The 18675-nt window shown below is 35.0% G+C and overlaps 2 protein-coding genes across 3 annotated transcripts in view; one reads left to right on the top strand and one right to left on the bottom strand.

Moving 5' to 3' along the window:
• The window catches only part of LOC134255062 (serine/threonine-protein phosphatase 2A 65 kDa regulatory subunit A alpha isoform-like), a 98409-nt gene extending 84888 nt beyond the window's left edge, over window positions 1-13521 (bottom strand). Inside the window, exons 1-3 of the mRNA XM_062737584.1 lie at window positions 13382-13521; window positions 11556-11646; window positions 11188-11288 (exon numbers count right to left, since the gene is read on the bottom strand). Of these exons, the coding sequence (XP_062593568.1) occupies window positions 11188-11288; window positions 11556-11646; window positions 13382-13462 (273 nt within the window). The 5' untranslated portion in view covers window positions 13463-13521. The remainder of the gene's footprint in view (window positions 1-11187; window positions 11289-11555; window positions 11647-13381) is intronic.
• Window positions 13522-15357: 1836 nt separating this feature from the next.
• LOC134255060 (uncharacterized) lies at window positions 15358-18659 on the top strand. Of its 2 annotated transcripts, none has more exons than XM_062737583.1 (3): window positions 15358-15426; window positions 15668-15900; window positions 16048-18659. In XM_062737583.1, the coding sequence occupies exons 2-3, from the start codon at window positions 15678-15680 to the stop codon at window positions 17439-17441; spliced, it is 1617 nt and encodes a 538-aa protein (XP_062593567.1). In that variant the 5' UTR covers window positions 15358-15426; window positions 15668-15677; the 3' UTR covers window positions 17442-18659. The 2 variants fall into 2 exon arrangements, with proteins under 2 accessions (XP_062593567.1, XP_062593566.1); XM_062737582.1 differs by having other exon boundaries at window positions 15369-15426; window positions 15555-15900.
• Window positions 18660-18675: the final 16 nt, after the last annotated feature.

Below are 18675 nucleotides of genomic sequence, written 5' to 3'. Positions count from 1 at the left end.
GCCCCGATCCCCCCAACTGAAATTGCTTTCTACGGGCCTATTTTGTGTTACTGATTTTCAAACTGAATAAAACCGAAATGTGAGGAAAATAGGCAACAATCTGACAATTTCTTAACAAGCCTTACCTTTAACAAAGATAACTATTCAACATCCCTTGCGTACATGAAATATTTTCTTCAATATAATATTATATACTTACATGTACATATAATGTGTGAATCATTATTACATGTATTTACTTATAATATTATGTCATAGTTTGAACACTTTATTGACTTAAATAAACAATTAACGTCTATAATAAAATTGAATTCCAATATCAATTTTTCTTTCCCCCTTTCACTAAAAATGGGGCAAATATATCTTGGAACTGTCTGGACGTCCGTCCGTCTTTCTGTCTGTCTTTAGCACTTTCATCCGTTTCCTCACGATATCTCGAGAGGCTTTTGAGCTTTTGCAATGAGATTTTAGAATCAAAAATTATTAGGAGTCTTCCTTAGGCTACGGGCGTAGTTTTACAAGACCTATCAATTTTAAAGAGTCTTATTAATTTGGTGAAATTCCACAATCATTTGAAATTTTTGGTCTTAGTCGTATGTTGTTTTGTACAACTGGTCCCTGTCATATAAATGAGGTATCAGTTCCAAAAATGATTGGATAACAAAATTTTCAATTTCGTGGCGCAGTGATTAGAGCGTCGCCTCCAGAGTCGCAAAGTAAGAAGTCAATCCCACTGTGGGACGTGGAGACCGGTCCTTCGGATGAGACCGTATAAACCGAGGTCCCGTGTCGCAGTAGGTACTGGAACGAAAAAGATCCGTCCCTGCTCAATGGCCCTAAGTGCCGAGTAAGGGACAAAATTTGCAGCTCTCCACCGGCAAGTGATGGTGTCTCTATATGAGTGAAAAATACTCGAGAGGAACGTTAAACAATATACAATCAATCAATCAATCAATCAATCAATTTTATGACCTAATCAACGGACCAAGCTCAATCAGTGTTAATCCTTGTTGCCAGTTCATGTAAATTATCCAACATTGATTGCATAAAGCCATATATATTTATATTTAGCACATTACTATAACAAATACACAGTAATAGTAGTTTGTGCATGATTTTACATCATTCATGGTGTGTTTAATATGCCTTTTGAGGCCATGTCTTCTTTAAGCATGGCTGTAAGAACCGGAAAGGTGGGGTGTGCCCCCAATAATTTTACGATAAATGGAAAGCTACATACACTATAATGCTACTACATGTATATGCTTGCGCTCCCTCAGTATAAAAACCGCGTATGATGACGTTTATTGCTTGTCAAGGAAACTTTTAGAGTTGATATTGTCCCCCTGAATATAGATCGCGCTTCCTAAGAGCCTCTTTAGTGCTGTATAGCACAAAAACAATGTTGCATCATTCGACTTTTGATGTCTCCTCAACTGTCTTTCATATACAGACATTCATCCTTAAGAAATTTTAAAAAGGAAATTAATCTTTTTCGCGCATTTGTTTGATAAAACATTGTTAACGCAACATTTAAAATATAAATGTAGGTTTCCTGAGTTGCCTTTTCTGTTTTTGTTTCCGTTTGTCAATACATGTATTAGTCTTTTTTATTGTTTTATACCCCGCTTGAAAAGCGGGAGGGTATATAGTAATCGGGATTCCGTCCTTCCGTCATTCTTTGCCTTCGTCCGTCTCTTACGCTTTGGGGTACCCATCTCTTATCCGCAACCCCACTCATACCACTGAATGAAATTTGTCAGGAATTTCACAGAATCTTAATTTCATATTGTCATTGTGCATCTCTTATTTTACTTTTTGATCCGACACATATTTTGAGTTACCCATAGCAAAATATGGACACTGTCATTATATTCAGGGGGGGGGGGATAATTTAGTGAGCTCATTGCCACATACCTTTATTATTTTTATTTATTTGTGTTTGTATTTTGTTTTTGTTTGGTTTTTTGTTTTAATCTTTTATTGACAACTATTAATAATGCCGTTAATTCTCAATTTTTAGACTTTAAAATTTGGTGTAAATGAAAGAATGAAACTCCCTGACAGTGAGTTTAAATGTTGTAGAACTGTGGTAGTCAGAGAACCGTCAAGACTTGTGGATTTCTTGTTTGTTCAATTACATGCCAGTACAACTTGCGTTTTTTAAGGAACGAACAATACAATTCGAACAATCTCGTTTGAAACGACGCATACAGTGATTACAATGACAAGGGTGTTTTAAATTGTGTATTTTCAAACCTTAACAATTAAATATAAAACTCCGAAGCATACATGACATATTGTTTTGTATCAATTTTTTCAATATTTGCCATTTCGGGAAATAATTATATCTCCTGTAGACTAGAAACAACGTACAAACGATACATGCATTTGAAAATATTTGAGAAAACGATTGCGTTTTTTAAATTTCTACCTACATATTCATTCAATTTTAATTCTAAAAATTGACACTTACTCAGCGGGATATGTCGAATGATAATTACATTAATTCAGCATGTTTGTTTGTCAATAATGATGCTCAACTTGCATTTTAACGGGTGGTTGTTCTCTTCTAGGCTTGTTTACACGCTTCGATACGCAAGAACTTCCGGTTTTTTTAGTATGTGGGTTAGATACCGTGTACTGGGGTTTTAATGATTGTGTAAAGACAGTGTGAAGACTGTGTGTTTTATCCATGAACATGCAGTGCTTGATTTGAAAAATTTGAAGTGCTTTATTAAATAAAATATATTTTAAAATTACCACCCCCACTACTCACCCTTCCTTACTCTCAAGCAAATATTCAAACACACACACGTATTGAAAGATCTAAGGTTGTGGTAAATAATAACATTGTTTACGTCCCCTTTTTCTTTGAAAAGATACTGTACCCCCAGTCTGAATAAAAAAAAAAACACATTTCCAAAATTATATACTGAAGCCTTAAAATTGAATGGATTTGCAGCATTTCCGAAGAGTACAAAGAAATTTTGGGGGGGGGGGAATTTGAAAAACGTGTTTGGGGTGGGGTGTGGGTGGGATTTAAAACAAAGAGCTATACAAGTTAGTTCCTTCAAAACATATTTGATCAAAAAAGGGTACATATATTGCCAATACAGCCACAGATTGCGGGAATCTAATATCAAATTAAACCTCACATGTTACATATCATATATAAAATATATAAAAATAGATAGACTATTTTCTACCATTTTCTCATATAAAAGAAGTAAAAGTAAAGTGGGAAATTAAATGTGTGAGAATCTGTCTATTCATATTCAATACATAAGTTAGACGTACAAATATCTATTATCGAAAACCGTGTTTATCTCCCCTTTCTTTCTCTCTTTCCACTTTGCAAAAAATAAAGGGGGGTTCCAACCCCTGCCCCTCTGGATCCGCCAATGTTATGCTTGTATATGTTATACTTAAATGAATAAATCTGTACACTCATAAGTGGCAGGTTAGCGAAAGAGACAATGTAGCGGTAATATGTAATTCTATATGTAGCGGTAATGCAACGTTTTTGTTTCGGTAATGACTAAGTAGCGGTAATGAAAATTTCTTGAATGTAGTGGTAATGATACGCGCACCTTAACCTTGTAGCTCAAAAGCTCAAAGACCGGTTTTTACAGAAATGATATAATGATGGAATAATTTCAGTAAAGGTATTACACATAAATTTTTTAAAACAAAGTTTGAATGTGAAAAATACTCAACTATTTTACCCAAAAAATTTAGAACTATCAGTTCAAAATTAAGAACAAGTAACCATTGTCTTCGAATAGAGATGGGTAGATGAAATAATGTTGAAAGAAATGAAAGAGTGTGCAATTTGTGTAATAATAATCAGATAGGAGATGGATTTCAATATTTACTGGAATATAATGCATTATGTAGTATTCGAAAAGATTTTTTTTGTTGTAGAAACACTATATGTACATCCAAATGTTATAAGATTCTGTTATTTGATGACAAGTACTGATCCAGCATTCTTACGAAAATTGTCAATATATATCTCCAATTTTTTGACATTGTCTGTCCTCCTGTAATTTCTTATCGCTCATAATTATTGTAAATATGTATACTAGTATACGTACATGTAATCTACCCATCTCGCTGAGATTAGTATATGTACCTCTTGTACCATACATTTGGTTTTTGAGAGAACAAATGAATGTTGATTATTATAGTAAAGCCAGTCAGATACTATAAACCACATCTAATGCCTAGGTCACATTTCCCGGCCGGTAGCCGTAGACCGGTGGTAATCGGTTTTAACCCTTGTGTTAGCGACGCCCCAACATCGGTCCATGTCGGCCTACTAATCCTTAAAGTATCAGTCACATTATCCAGCGATGGGTATACGATGGGCAACCAATGCTTTTTATGATAAAAATGGCGTGGTTGCCGGCTGGACTTACAAAGGCTATGCATTGCTAATCAAAAAACGATGGAGAGGACTTATATAGGCCATGCCTGATGTCCAATCCAATTATGTAAGCTTACTTTACATAATAAAATATTGTTTAAAATAAAAAAAAAACGATGTTACAGGATAATCGGCCGATATATATTAGATTGGTCATACATTGGTGAACATTGTTCGTACATGGGTCGACTACAGGCCAATGTTTGGTTGAAAATCGACCGGTGATCGGCAGTTATCTGTTGAACACCCCTCAAACCCCCTGATGACCTCTGATTCAACGGATATTGGACGATGCTCGTCCAAACATCGGCCGATCTTTGAAAGAGGTGTTAATGATGGGTTACCGATGAGGAGTGATGTGAGGCATCGTTGGAGACATCGCTGAATTTTAACTACGAATTATTTCCTACCAATGACCCCACCGATTCGCAAAATTGCCTCACCGTCCGATCACTAGTGGTGCCCGGCCGGCAAACATGCCATTTTCATAAAAAAAACGCATCGGTTTCTGATCGTATACCCCATCGCTGGATAATGTGACTGATACTTAAGGACCAGATTCACAACCTATAGTCATCTATAGCTAGACAAAGATGATCGGTTTTCTTGCGTTTGATTTTGTTATGCTAAAATAATTTTGTTTAAACAAATTTTACATGTATCAATCTGATAAAATTACATTTTCATTATCCTGGACGGTTTTAAATTTAAATATTTCTATTTCTAATTCAGTGGCCAAGGACTATTGAAATTGGCATGGGGGTCCTTGAGTAAATTCAATCTATGTCTACTTTTTAAAAATCTAAATCTACAGTTTTATTTCACAATGCAATGAAATTATAAGGAATCACTGTCTAGTTAATATAGTATGCCTGGGACATCAACAATAGTGGGAAACATACTTCGTCCGTCATCACGTTCCCCACAGTCGTTAATGCCCTGGCATACTATACTAACCAGACAGTGATTCCTTAAATGCATAGATGATATCCGTTAAATACAATGTATATACACGTGATTTAATAGGTCAATAGAAGGATTATACTTTTATTCATAATAACAAAGTTTATAAATACAAGTATGTTGAGAATTATAAAGAGTATAGGTTGTTAAAAATAATCAATTGATAAATAGAATATAAAGAGGTGGAATACAGAATGACTTTTCAAACAAGGAGGATTTTGACATGTTAAATTTTTACCTGTTTATTTGAAGCTCATTTGAATTATAACCCTGAATATGTCGAACCCCCGGATGGTTAGAAGCCGATCTATGGTCCCATCAACTTCGAGATAACGAAGCTTAACTGTTCATGCATTTTTTTCTATTTAAATACTGAGACGTTAATTTAATTTATTAAGTGAATAAGTACCATAAGTGTCAATAAAATTTAACATTACAATATCGAGGCCGTTCATCATATTTGTAACTGGCTTCACAAAAAAGGACATTAGGGCCAATCGGCAATCCTCGGCTGACTCCGCTACGCTCCATTCAAACCTCGGATGTGATAGGTGGAGGAATACGCATCAGATCGCTACATTTCTCCGCCGGAAACTGCCTTGTCACTCATTTCATATTTCGCTCATATTTCGCTCTGCCTAAAGTTCATAGAAAAGTTTCATTATTTGTGTAATTTCTTGTATTAATTACAACCAAATGTTAGTATTCTTTGAAAGCAAGAACACAGTGTTGGGCGTGCATCAAAGTAACTCGGATTTCAAAAGTAAAATATTTGAACAAAATTCAAATAGGATCACATGACTGAATCAGCAAGATGGAAGATCACCGTTGAGGTCCGAGGTTATGTGCGAGGTACGAGTCATCCGAAGAACCTTTAAAGTGCGAAGCGCGGGTACCTGTAAAGTGCGAAACGAAATAGAAACGAAACGAAACGAACTGATACGAAACGAAATCTGCTGAAACGAAAGGAAATCTACCGAAACGAAACGACACCTATAGAAACGTAAGGAAATCAAAAGGAAACCTACCGATTCGAAACGAAACAAAACTATCAAAATGTTTTTTTTTCTTCAAATCAAGGTACATGTATATGATTATATATGTGTAACAGCATGTGGATTTTTTATTTTAAATAAAATATATATAGTTCAAGGACTTATTAATATAAGATTTAATTACCGATAAATTACGCTCCCTTCTCAGTCTAATGATGTATTAACATTTTTGCCAGCTGCAAATATGTACGAGCGCACTATGCATGTATAATTTGAATTTTCAATATGTGCAGTATTTTCTAATTTTTATATCTTACTCTTATTTTCAGTCCTTATTTATCTAGATAGAACATACCGGTATCTATCAAAATTGATGTTTTACATGTAAAGAATCGTTTATGTACGGGTCGAAATAAAGTCAATGTAACGTTGTACATGTAATGCCAATGTCTTAAAACATAGGATTAACCAGAGACTTGGAGTATTTAGTATTCCATTCCGAGGTGTCTGGTTTCATCGTTCAATTATTCATTTAACCCCAACCGGAATTTTGTGTATCCTTTCTACGTACATACGGTCCTATTTTTATCGAGGTAATTTTCAAGGAAGACATGAGTGGTTTGCAATAAAGAGGCTCGACCAGACCTAAAACGATGTAATTGACTAGAAAAAAGTCTCTCGAAGTGAGCGATGTCATTCTAAGTGGGTAAATTATTCAGTAGGATATTAACAAAATATGGCAACGCAAGCACGGTGGGGGGGGGGGGGGGGGGTGTAGCCCCCACCCACTTTTTTTGCAAAGATATACATTATATAGGCATTGAAAATTGGGGTTTACCTTTTTTGTTTATGAAACCCCCCCCCCCCTTATTTCAATTTCCGACACCTATGTATGAGCTTGAAGCGAAACTATTGCTTTTGGTGCTCGAACTCGAACTAAATTTCAGATGAAGTAAAAATAGACTTTATAAACATTCTGATAGTTTTGTTTCGTTTCGTTTCGGCAGGCCTCGTTTTAATTTTTTTTCGTTTCGTTTCGGTAGGTTTCGTTTCGTTTCGGTTTATTTCGTTTCGTTTCGGCAGATTTCGTTTCGTTTCAGTTCGTTCGTTTCTATTTCATCACGCGCTTTACAGGTACCCCATTAGGGCCACTTTTAAGAGACTGCTTGTGGACCTTTAAAGGTCAGGAGATCCTTTTCGTATTTAAGGGCAGCCGCTCAAGCGCAGTAAATGCCCCCCCCCCCCGGCCTGTTACTAGTATTTGGTTCCTACCTTCAATGAAAAGGATGAAGTGAAGGTTAGCGATACTAGAAGGAAAACATCTTTCTGACATAGTGCTTGCAAATGTATTATTCAAAATAATACTAATTTGTCTTTTTTTGGTTTGTAAATTTGTTTCTTATCTTGCGAGCAGTGTATTTCTCTATATACTGTTTACTGTATTTGGTCCGTCTCGGTACGTAAGAAAAATTTCATTTTTCTATAGAGTGAATTACTGACATAATTGACGGGGAATTCAATGTTTTTGAAAATTAAAAGTAATCTTACTGTTTTCCCATTAACAATGGGGATCCATACATGCACTTAGGTGTCTGTGGTTGAAACTCTAAGAAACAAGTTGAGGTAAAGCCTTATTTTGTATTGTGGAATGTCTTGTTGGAATGCACATGGTAAGTATTATAAAATTCTCGTATTCAAAACATAATGACCAAAATTTTTATAACAGAAAAAAACACACTTATATACACAGAACGAAATAAATGATGTCGATGTCCTTGCGCTTTAAACCAAAAGACAAGGGCACCACAAGGCAGAGCATCCCTCGCAAAGAGAACTTCTGTATTCGATAATGATCCCACGATGCAAATTACGTCACTCACCCATAGGCGTCAGAACCGGGGTGGGGGTTAGGGGGCACAGCCCCCCCCCCCCCCAACACTTTTTACAACATTTTGACAGCATTTCAACATCATTTTGTACATAATATAAGCATTGTAAATTGGGGTTTGTTATTTTTTTGGTTTACTTTTATTCGTTGGTTTAGCCCCTACCCCACTTTTGATTAGCCACCCCACTTTCAATTTGCTTTCGACGCCCATTCACCCACAAACGAACACGCCCAACTGGGTAACGTGGAGACAATGTCAGATTGATTTTCTGAATGAAAAAAATATAACTTTTGACTTTGAAAATTTATGAAACAATTTTTAAGCTGGAAAATGAATTGATAAACTGAACTCAACAAATGCTGTTAACAAATAATTTTGAATTTAACGATTTGTTGATCTCTTTAATTCATCGATCAATTGAGAAATGAACTAGAGAGAAACTATTCAACTAAAGACAAAAACCATTTTATTTAAATTGTGGAAATGTTGGATCGGGAAAAATGGGAAGGAAGGAGATGGGTTTAAATTCAATATCTATGATGACTTGTTACCTTTAAATTATTTTAATAATTAATAAACGAAACTTCATGCACACTTCCTATTTCGTTGAAAAATGTCATTGTATCCTAGAATATTAACATGAAAAAGGTCTCGTTACAGTTGGGAATAATGCAGAAAAACTCAACAGCGTTTATCTGTTATCCTTGATATATTCCCCTTTTATTTTACTTTTATTGCATAAATATAAATGAACAAAATCAATTTCCAGTCCGTTCCTAGATTCGAACTAGGAACCGTTGCATGTTTGTTGACAACAGTGGAATCGGGCTCGATGTTCAATGTAACGAGTTTGGTAAATATTGTGACGTCATTTATGCAGTGTCAAAAATTTATTTAGCTATTTTAAACAGACTATACATCAAAATACCACTTATCTATGTAAAACTGTATCCATGAATAAGTAGAGGATTAGGAGAAAAATGTTCAAAAACATCAAGAATGATATAATTGTTGAATCCAACAGTAAAGCCAGAGGAGTTCTGATGACGTTCCCCATAAGAATGAGTGATAAAAAACATTCCCCATAATTTTTGATTACATACAGAGACGACAGATAGGTAATTTTTACGATTAGAAAGGAGAGTATATAATAATATAGTTATTTTCCATAAAAATTGCCTATTATTTTAATAAAATTGTAATACGGAAGCACTTTCCCCACAATGTATTCCATGCGCCCAATTCCTCACAAGTCGGTTATGTCGGGTAAGAGAGAGAGAGAGAGAGAGAGAGAGAGTAGAGCAAGAGAGAGAGGAGGGCGAGAAGGGATAGTAAGAAAAAAAATTACAAAAACAGATTCTTCCAGGGTTTCCAGGCTTCGTCAAAAGTCAACTGATTATTGTTTTTATATGCAATATACTTGTTTATTTCATACATATATTTGATGGAGGATATCAGTTCATTCAAGGAGAGGTATTTACCACTACATCTCATTCTGTAGATAAAATATTTAATCTGAAGAGCAATGAGATATTTTATTTTGTCTAATTTTGCAAAAGATCCCAATATGAATTCTTTTTTCAAATATACAACATTAATATGAATCTTTCTAAAACAATAATTATCAAAACTATTCAATAAGTCTTGTACTACTTCACATTCCCAGAAGATGTGTTCAATAGTTTCTGTCTCAGTTTCACAAAAAGAACACTTGTATGAATCTATTTTCTTAATTTTATGTAAAAAGGAATTTGTTGCTAATATTTTATGATTAATGCGGAACTGAAACCACTGAAGTTTTGTATCTTTTGTGAGCTTAAAAGGAAATGAAAAAACTTTTTCCCATTCACTATCATTCAAGTTAAAAATTCTATTCCAGCTAGTCTGACCTAAAGGCTTGATATCATTGCTTTTCAAAATTTCATATAAATTTCTTGATTTCTTCGCATTTAATAAACGGAATGTTTTTTGTGTAATATATGGCATATACACAGTTGGCATAGAAATTATATTTTTGGTTTTCATCCATTCTCTGATAGCAGCTATAAGTCCATTGTACGCAAGAAAGTTTGTATGGATTCCATATTTCAATTTAAACATATTAATGTCCATAAAGGAACCGTCCTCTCTTAAGAGATCATTTACGAAAAATACATTATTTTCAAACCATTTCTTATAAAAAATTGTTTTCTTGCCAATCAGTATATTTTTATTAAAAAATAGTGGTTCCATAGAGGCACTTGCTTCTGGTTCTGGTAATTTTTTAGAAAAAAATAGCCAGGCTTCTAAAACATTTTTCCAAAACATATTTTTTACATCTTTAATTTTCTTGAGAATGTATTCTTCTCCACAAAAAACTGTTTTTTTTTAAATCTAAAGTTAGATATGAATATTTACCTTGCAGTATGACATTTTTCATCCATACAAGTTTCAGAGACATAATAAACTCTTTAATACTAATCATCTTGAAACCGCCATCTTTAAGATCTTTAATACAAACTCCTTTTTTTAGTCTAAAAGCATTACTCCCCATTACAAAAGAATAAAAGGTGTTTTCTAAATCTTTTATATATAAATCAGTGGGATTTGGAAGGGAGGCAAAAATATGATTCAATGTTGGCAATAAAAGTGTTTTCAAAACTGTTAATCGTCCTAGTGGTGTGAGATTCCTATGTTTCCAATGTCTTATCATTATCTTTATGTTTTCTAACTTTGAACTGAGATTCCTCGAAAGTATCTTCTGCAAATCTATATCAAATTCAATACCAAGTAACCTAAAGTTTTTCTTTCCCCACTCAAGAGATTGATTTTTACATAAAACCTCATCACTACCTTTTTTGCTACCTATCCATATTACTTGTGTTTTATCGTAATTTATATGTAAATAAAAGTTCTTTTTCACACTTACCAGAAGACAGTGGACATACTCAGGGCCGCCGACTAATGGAGTAAAGTTTCCTAGTTGTTCTGCCAGCGCTAATAGAACTTCATCCTCATCATAAATAGTATCTTCAATGTAGAGAGGAAATGTGTTATCTCAAGTCTAATATCAGTGAAGAAACAAACTCCCATCTACAGTCACTTTACAAAGATAATGTTAACAATTTTATGTTGGGCACTTTGAGAGGTGATTGTTATTGTTAAGTCTAGTTGAAAGATTTTTGTCTAAACATGCTAAACATGCAAATTCAAGGAGTGTTTAGGATAAAAAAAAATGTACATGATGTAGAGTTAACATGATAAAGGGTACCTGATAATTTTGAAAATTTTGTTTACCTGTGAGGAATGGAATAAGTTCACTCCTGGTCCTTTCTACTCCTAGAGCAAGTGCTATTGTGGAGAGTTTCTTGATACTGTTAAGGCGAAGCTGAAACCAGAGTCAAGTATATCTTACAGTATATAAGTTCTAAATGCTTAAATGCTGACTTTCCCATTAATCATATAATTTCCAAACCTATACATGCTATAGAACATTGTCATTTCAATGATAGACTGTTCGATCTAGCACAAGTAATGCCCAGAAATAAATACACTCAATGTAAGGTCCTCTGAAGTTAGATATTGCAACATTCATCATGTTTATCATTCTTCATCATATACAACTTCTTTTAACTTCCTAATAAAGCCTTACCTACCATGTTTGCATTATGCCCATTACTGTAGCGGACAGTATACATATGAAATAGGGATCTTATACTGCCTCACTAGAGCTAGCTTTTCCCATGTTTTATCATGTTTATAGTGATGCAGTAGAGTCTTACTGTATTTAAGGCAAGTTAAGTAACGGTGAGCCTGTTTAACTGTTGGATGGGTGACTGCTTCATGTTACAAGTGGCAGTGTAGTGACTCGGGTTTTTGGTGACCTGCTTTAGACAGCGTTAGTGCTAGGACATATTGTCCATTTACAGACTTGCTGTGGATGGCAGGGATTATTATAACTGAAGAGGTCCAAACCTGCTTCAGGAAGCTCTAGGTCTAGGACTTTGTATTCCGGAGCAGCATTGGTCGCTGTAATTTTAATTGAGGCCCTAGACACTCAGAAAGGATCAGGGGTGTGCAATTACAAAAATAAATTACTAGCCCGTCGGGCTAGTGGGGGTAACAAAGTTACTAGCCCAAGGTTGCCAGTCACTAGCCCATTAACTACCGAAAACACGTCACGTATAAGTATAACATAAAGTTTAAAAAAAAACATTTAAGTTGAAATAAATAAAACAAATAATGGTTTGCACTTTGTAATTGTCAGGTACTTCCCCCTATTTATATCGACTATAATTGTCACTGAGACGACTGGCGATAGGAACACACAATGCATATAGGTTAAAACGAATTAAAGATTATGATTTTACAGAAATGTTAATTCGTACCTCAATTCAGTCGAGGTAAATACCGGTATATGTTTACTTTCGTTTTAGATTTACTAGCCCGACGGGCTAACGCAGTATAGATTTAAGATAGCCCGACCTCTAAAATTGGCAGCCCCGGGCGTTGGGCGATGGTAATTGCACACCCCTGAGGATTCATTGTAATTTAGACTGAAGCTTCCCTGAGTAGGGGGGGGGGGTGTAGTGGCAGGGTATATGCTGTCTGGCTAGAGAGCTAGCCCTTTCTACTGATGCAGAACTTGAGAAGTCTTCCTCTTTTTTGAGGCAAATTAAGCAATGATGAGCCTGTATAACCCTCGAATGGGTGACCCGAGCCTACCCCTTAATGTTACATTACTTTTGGTAATCATAATTGTGCTATACTTATCAGAAACCTGCAATAATACTAAAACTAAAATATACATGACGGGATTGGTCAGTTTCCTTCATTTTAAAAGAGAAACATTCAACGTCGAGATTTTGGGTCGAGAAAGAAGTTTAATTGCAATTCCAAATTATTCATTACAAATGACTACTTTGTAATCATACAATATACAGTAACAATATCTATTATTTATTGAAGCAGTGTGTATAATTCCTACAATGTATTGACAACCACTGAACCAGCAATTCTGAGGAATTCAGTGCCCAAAATAAGGCCGGATGGACATTTCTTTAGCATATAAAAGTTGAAGATGATATATATCGTAAAAACAAGTGTTTCTGTTATCAAAATACCTGGACATCCTCGTTTCTGAGCTCGTCTATTAACACAGCAATAGGATAGAGAGATTCGTCGGTCGTCTCGCTGGAAGCCATTTTGAATTGTAACAAATTTGGACAGGTCGCTTACACCAACGAAAATAAAAGGATTTTTTTTAATTCATACAAACATAACTTGGGAATTATTTCAAAGGAATAATTAATAATATAATACATAATATTACACTCATGATTTATATGATTTATATGTAATATGATTTTCTTTTTAAATTCTCTAAATCATTAAATCTCGATCCCGATGCAATTTCTTAAAAATTGCATTATTTCTTTCAAAAAAAAACTTTTCAAATAGGGCCTAGAATATACTGATCACTTTAATATATGTACGATAAAGGAAGAAACAATATACGGAAAAAAAATCACAATACAAATATTTTTTAAATATCAAATTAAATATATGTGCTACCTATTTTATTTTCAAATACAATTAAGTGAATTCAGATATTAATTAATTAATTAATTAAAAACAAACTTGACTTTCTGTCAGAACTCAACATAATTGTTATTATGCTTACTTATATCAGAACATAGAACATAGAATACAGAAATAAAAATAAATCTGACTTTATAAGCATCCCTAATAATGATTCATGAGAGCGGGTGAGTCACCCATTGTCACTTAACTGATATCAAGAAGGTTAAGGTTGATAAATGTGTACATATCATGCCTTCGCGTTCTATCTATTTCTATAAATATACTATATATATTATATAGTAGATATACATTTGAAACACATATACTTGTAATTCTAAAAAATACCCCACTATACATTATATAAGAGAGATTCTTATAATGTATATAGTGGGGTATTTTTTTGAGGAGCGATTATTTTGGAGTTTTGACGATTTGTTCATATTGCAAACATGTTGAATAAGTGTACTAAATATAAATTGTGAAAAAAATGTCAAATAAGCTCCGGGGTTGAAGATCGGGGGACCGGGGGGGGGGGGGGGGTCCTGTCCACAAGTACCTGTGTATCAGTGTTATAACTTTGTTGATGGGAATGAAGCCCAAAGAATGATTTATCATATCGCCTCAGTTAATTAATAAGAATTAAATAAATAAGTTGACCTATAAATATATAGTGTCACTACAAATCCATAAAGTTTGTAGATAAAAAATATAGAAAAAGTCTTTTAATTTTTTTTTAATTCAAATTAAAAATATATTTATGTGTGGTTGTATAGCCGTCGGAACCGGGGTGGGGGTGGGGTTCTAAGGGGGCTTAGCCCCCCACTTTTTTTCTCGCAAAGATAGACATAATATAAGCATTGAAAATTGGGGGGGGGGGTGCCTTTTTTTGTTGGTTTAGCCCCCCTTCAATTAGCCACCCCCCCCTTAATTTGTTTCCGACGCCCAAGGATTGCCTTTCATAAACGATCATTTTTTTTTCATTAACATTTAGTCTGGTTACAGCATGCGTCTTTCTCCTGTTGCGTTAACAGAATAATCGGTTTACCTTTTTAAACAAATGGATAGCATTATACATTAATATCAAAGTATTTAAACTGCCTTTCATATGCTGGGACACTTAACATTAATTAAACACGTCTGTATAGAGACCATTCTGGTCAGTAAGATGCGGGATTGGGGGGGGGGGGTCTTTTTATTATTTTTAGCCAGTGTTTAGGTAAAACACAGAAAGTTGGAAACGTTTCTAATTACGGTAGTTTTACTCAAGGAGGAACACCGCTCAGGGTTGCATCCACAGAAAATAAATTTTCACACAGAATTTATATAGAATATCTTTAATGATATAAAGTGTAATGCAATCTCTCATTAGAGGACGTATTACGCTTCGCTACTAAAGCGAAATTATAACACTCTGGGTAGGCCTATAGATCAAGTCTATTTATTAAATTTTAGTTGAAGTCGAATATCTTTGGAACGAGTTGTCTAATTGTACGTCACATTAGTAAATATCACGTGACTTTTGGTGAAAAATGTCAACATTCGCTTTTTTGTGTCAGGTTACGTTATGTCGATTGTAAAATTATAGGTATGAATGTTTAACTTTATTATATTTAATTAATTAGGATTCCACATTGCGGATTAGTTCTGCATAGATAGCATATTAATCATGTGTTAATGACACGCGGGAATCATGACTGGACATTTAATTTTTAGATGTGCCCAGACATGTTCACCAGATGGCAAATCTTGTTAGGTCTTAGAGACTTAAGTTAGAAAGAGAGAGGGAACATGGGATTTTGTGATTGAATCAAGTTTTTAATTTTTAGAAAGTGGATCATGATGTTACCGAGGGAGAAAATCGCCACCGTGGTGATTTTAGACCTGGAATGCACGGGACTTATAAACCCCGGGTCCAGGCCGAGGGTGACGGAGTTGTGTCTTCTGTCTGTCCAGCGGGAGGAGCTCCTGACCCCTGTAGGCTTACCCCGGGTCTGTAACAAGCTGGTCATGTGTATCAACCCCAAAAAGATGATCGACCCAGCAGCCAGCATTATTACTGGTATGTATAGAATGCATGTTAATGAAAGAAATATAAATTTTTACTTATGAAGAAAACAAAAGTATATTTGCTTGAGTCAGTATAGATTGAGGTCGAATAATTAAACAGAGAATTATCATAAAGATATAATTGTTCTGTTCTCAACAGGTTTATACAATGATGCATTGGAGGCCCAATCTCCCTTTGATGATGACACCATCACTTCTATTTCACATTTTGTTTCAAGACTTCCTCAGCCTATATGTCTGCTGGCTCATAACGGAAACGGATACGACTTCAAAATTCTGAATGCTGAGCTAAAAAGAATTGCTCGTAGTCTACCAGGTGAGATTTACTGTGCTGATTCACTGGAAGCACTTCGTGCTCTGGATACAGAGGCGGCAGACATGTTGTCAGATCCAACACAAAATACCAATAATGGAGCTTCATCTGCCACACCTGTGGGACAGAACATTCCCGAGGTGCCGGAGCAGGTCATAGATGTCAAAGGTCGAGTGAGACAGAAAAAACGCAAATGTGATGCAGACTTTGACAGAGTTCCCATTGAGGCCAAATCTGTACGAAAAAGATTATTTGACTCTGCAGGAAAAAAAGACGATGAAAAAAGTGAAGATTCAGTAGATCTGATAGGACATAAGCCAATTGGATCAAGCTTGAAAATGTCAGCTGAGGTTGTAAGTAAAAGAAATACATGTGACATTGAGTCAGTGAAGAAGAGGCTGAGTTTTGATGAAGATGACGATGATGAGGAAGATAATGAAGATAAAGATGTAGAAATGTCCGACAAAGAAGAAAATCACAATCCGTCATCAGTAGAACATAGAAATGTTGACAGTCAGCACACCGTTCCTGCTTCTCAGGGGAGTCTGCCAGACGATGATTTTCTACAGGCTGTGGAGAACATAGAACACTCACAATTAGAATCTCACACCAATATAAACAGCGAGACTCCTGTATGTCCATTAAAACCCTTAGACTGTGTAACTCCTAAGGAACAGACTGTCAGTGTGTTAGCTAATTGTGAGGGGCTGTGTACCCCTGAGACTCCGTCCACCAGCGGCCAAACCTTCCCTACCATGTCCACCCCACAGAAAGGCCCGTGCCTTACCCCCAAGAAAGAACACTGTATCACCCCACAAAAAGAGCAGTGCCTGACCCCTATGACAGGTCTTGTGCGCTCGACAGCAGCATTTCAATTAAATACTCCAGTCAGGGGAAGAAATGAAGCATCTAATGGAGACCCAGGAAAAAGATCCATCCCTAATGGAATGGCCTGTCGTTCACTCTTTAGATCCACCACTGAAAATGCAGCATCAGGATTCAAACCAGGTTTTTCTCCTGTGTCGCGATTTCCTCCGAGGGTATCATACAAACTTGGTGACATTTACAGACGAATCTTTGGACAAGATCCGGTCAATCTCCACAGTGCGGAGACAGACTGTGTCACTCTGATGAAAATTATCAAACAGCGATCTCCAGCATTTATACAGTGGGTGGATGAGCACGCTGTTTTGTTAACCTCTATACAACAAGCTTATTAAGTATTAAGAGTGTTTAAAGTTTGTGTATTTCTGAAATACTTGTTTGTTATGATTGTGTATAAGGAACAAATGAAGTAGATTGGATATTTCAAGACTTTTGAATTAAGTATCGTTAACCTTTATACAAGGTTTTTAGATTTTTAAATATTTTTAAGCTGAAGTATTTTTAGAATATTTTACTTTTATTAGTTAACAAATGGTGTGATTTTGTTTGAATGTTTTAACATTGCAGAAAGAAGTATCATGTGATGTCAACCTATATATAACAACCTCTAGATTTTAAATACTGTAGACGTACTTTTTTTCCATGGGGTCATAATTCCGTGGAATCTCATTTTCTATTTAATCCGCAGGTAGAAAATTACGCGGATTTTCTTGACTGTCACTATATGCCTTACATTTATATTAAATACGCTTGAACAAATTTCCGCGGATTATCTGTGACCGTGTACATAGCGTAAATTAATACCATGCGGAAAAAAGTACTTCTACAGTATTAATATGTATGTACTGTTGGAATATTTTGAATTCTTTTCTGATCAGATGACCTGATTTTATGTGAACAAAAGTATTTTTCATGTTTTTGAATGAAGTATAATTGTACTTCCATTTTTTTATTTGTTTATTTTTAGATGACAACTTTATTTTAAAAAACTGTTTAATCAAGCTGTTGTATTTTACTATCTTCAGGCATTTCTGGTTTTGTTATAGATTTTTTGATTCCAATAATTGGAAATATGATCTGGATATTGTTACATGATTCAGTGACAGTCTTTCACCGAGTTGAGAATTTTGATTATCCATGTCAGCTGGGTATATATATTAGATTATCTTAAGATTTAAGATATTGACCAGTTAGGACTGCTGGGCTCCTTTTAGTTATATTGTAGGTCAACAGGGAATGGTTTGTTTGATGTACTCACCCTGGCCGATTCAATATTATATGAAACTTTTTAACTTATTTTTGAGCAGCATGCAATCCAGCATAAAGATTTATACCATATAAGTTATGAAGGAAATTACCTTCCCCTCCCCAAATTTAAAAATATTGGGTCAGAAACTCAGAATACATCAAACAAAACATTTACCCGGTACATAGATGTGTTAATTTGCTTACATTTAAGTTATGTAGATAACTCTGTAGACAGTAGAAAGGATTGTTACTTGTCTTTTTATAAAGTCAGTATAGAATATAGACATGTTAGACTAGTCATTGATGCCTTGTTATATTAAA

This window comes from Saccostrea cucullata, unplaced genomic scaffold, assembly GCF_032062105.1.
Source record: "Saccostrea cucullata isolate Sc308-1 unplaced genomic scaffold, CSIRO_AGI_Scuc_v1 ctg2457, whole genome shotgun sequence".
Taxonomy (NCBI): domain Eukaryota; kingdom Metazoa; phylum Mollusca; class Bivalvia; order Ostreida; family Ostreidae; genus Saccostrea; species Saccostrea cuccullata.
This window is presented reverse-complemented; position numbering and strand designations above follow the sequence as displayed.

Bases quoted from the DNA above. Each gene is read 5' to 3' on its own strand.
- LOC134255060 (XM_062737583.1), top strand. From the start codon at position 15,678: ATGATGTTACCGAGGGAGAAAATCGCCACCGTGGTGATTTTAGACCTG. The intron at 15,901-16,047 runs GTATGTATAGAA...TGTTCTCAACAG, and splicing joins AGCAGCCAGCATTATTACTG to GTTTATACAATGATGCATTG.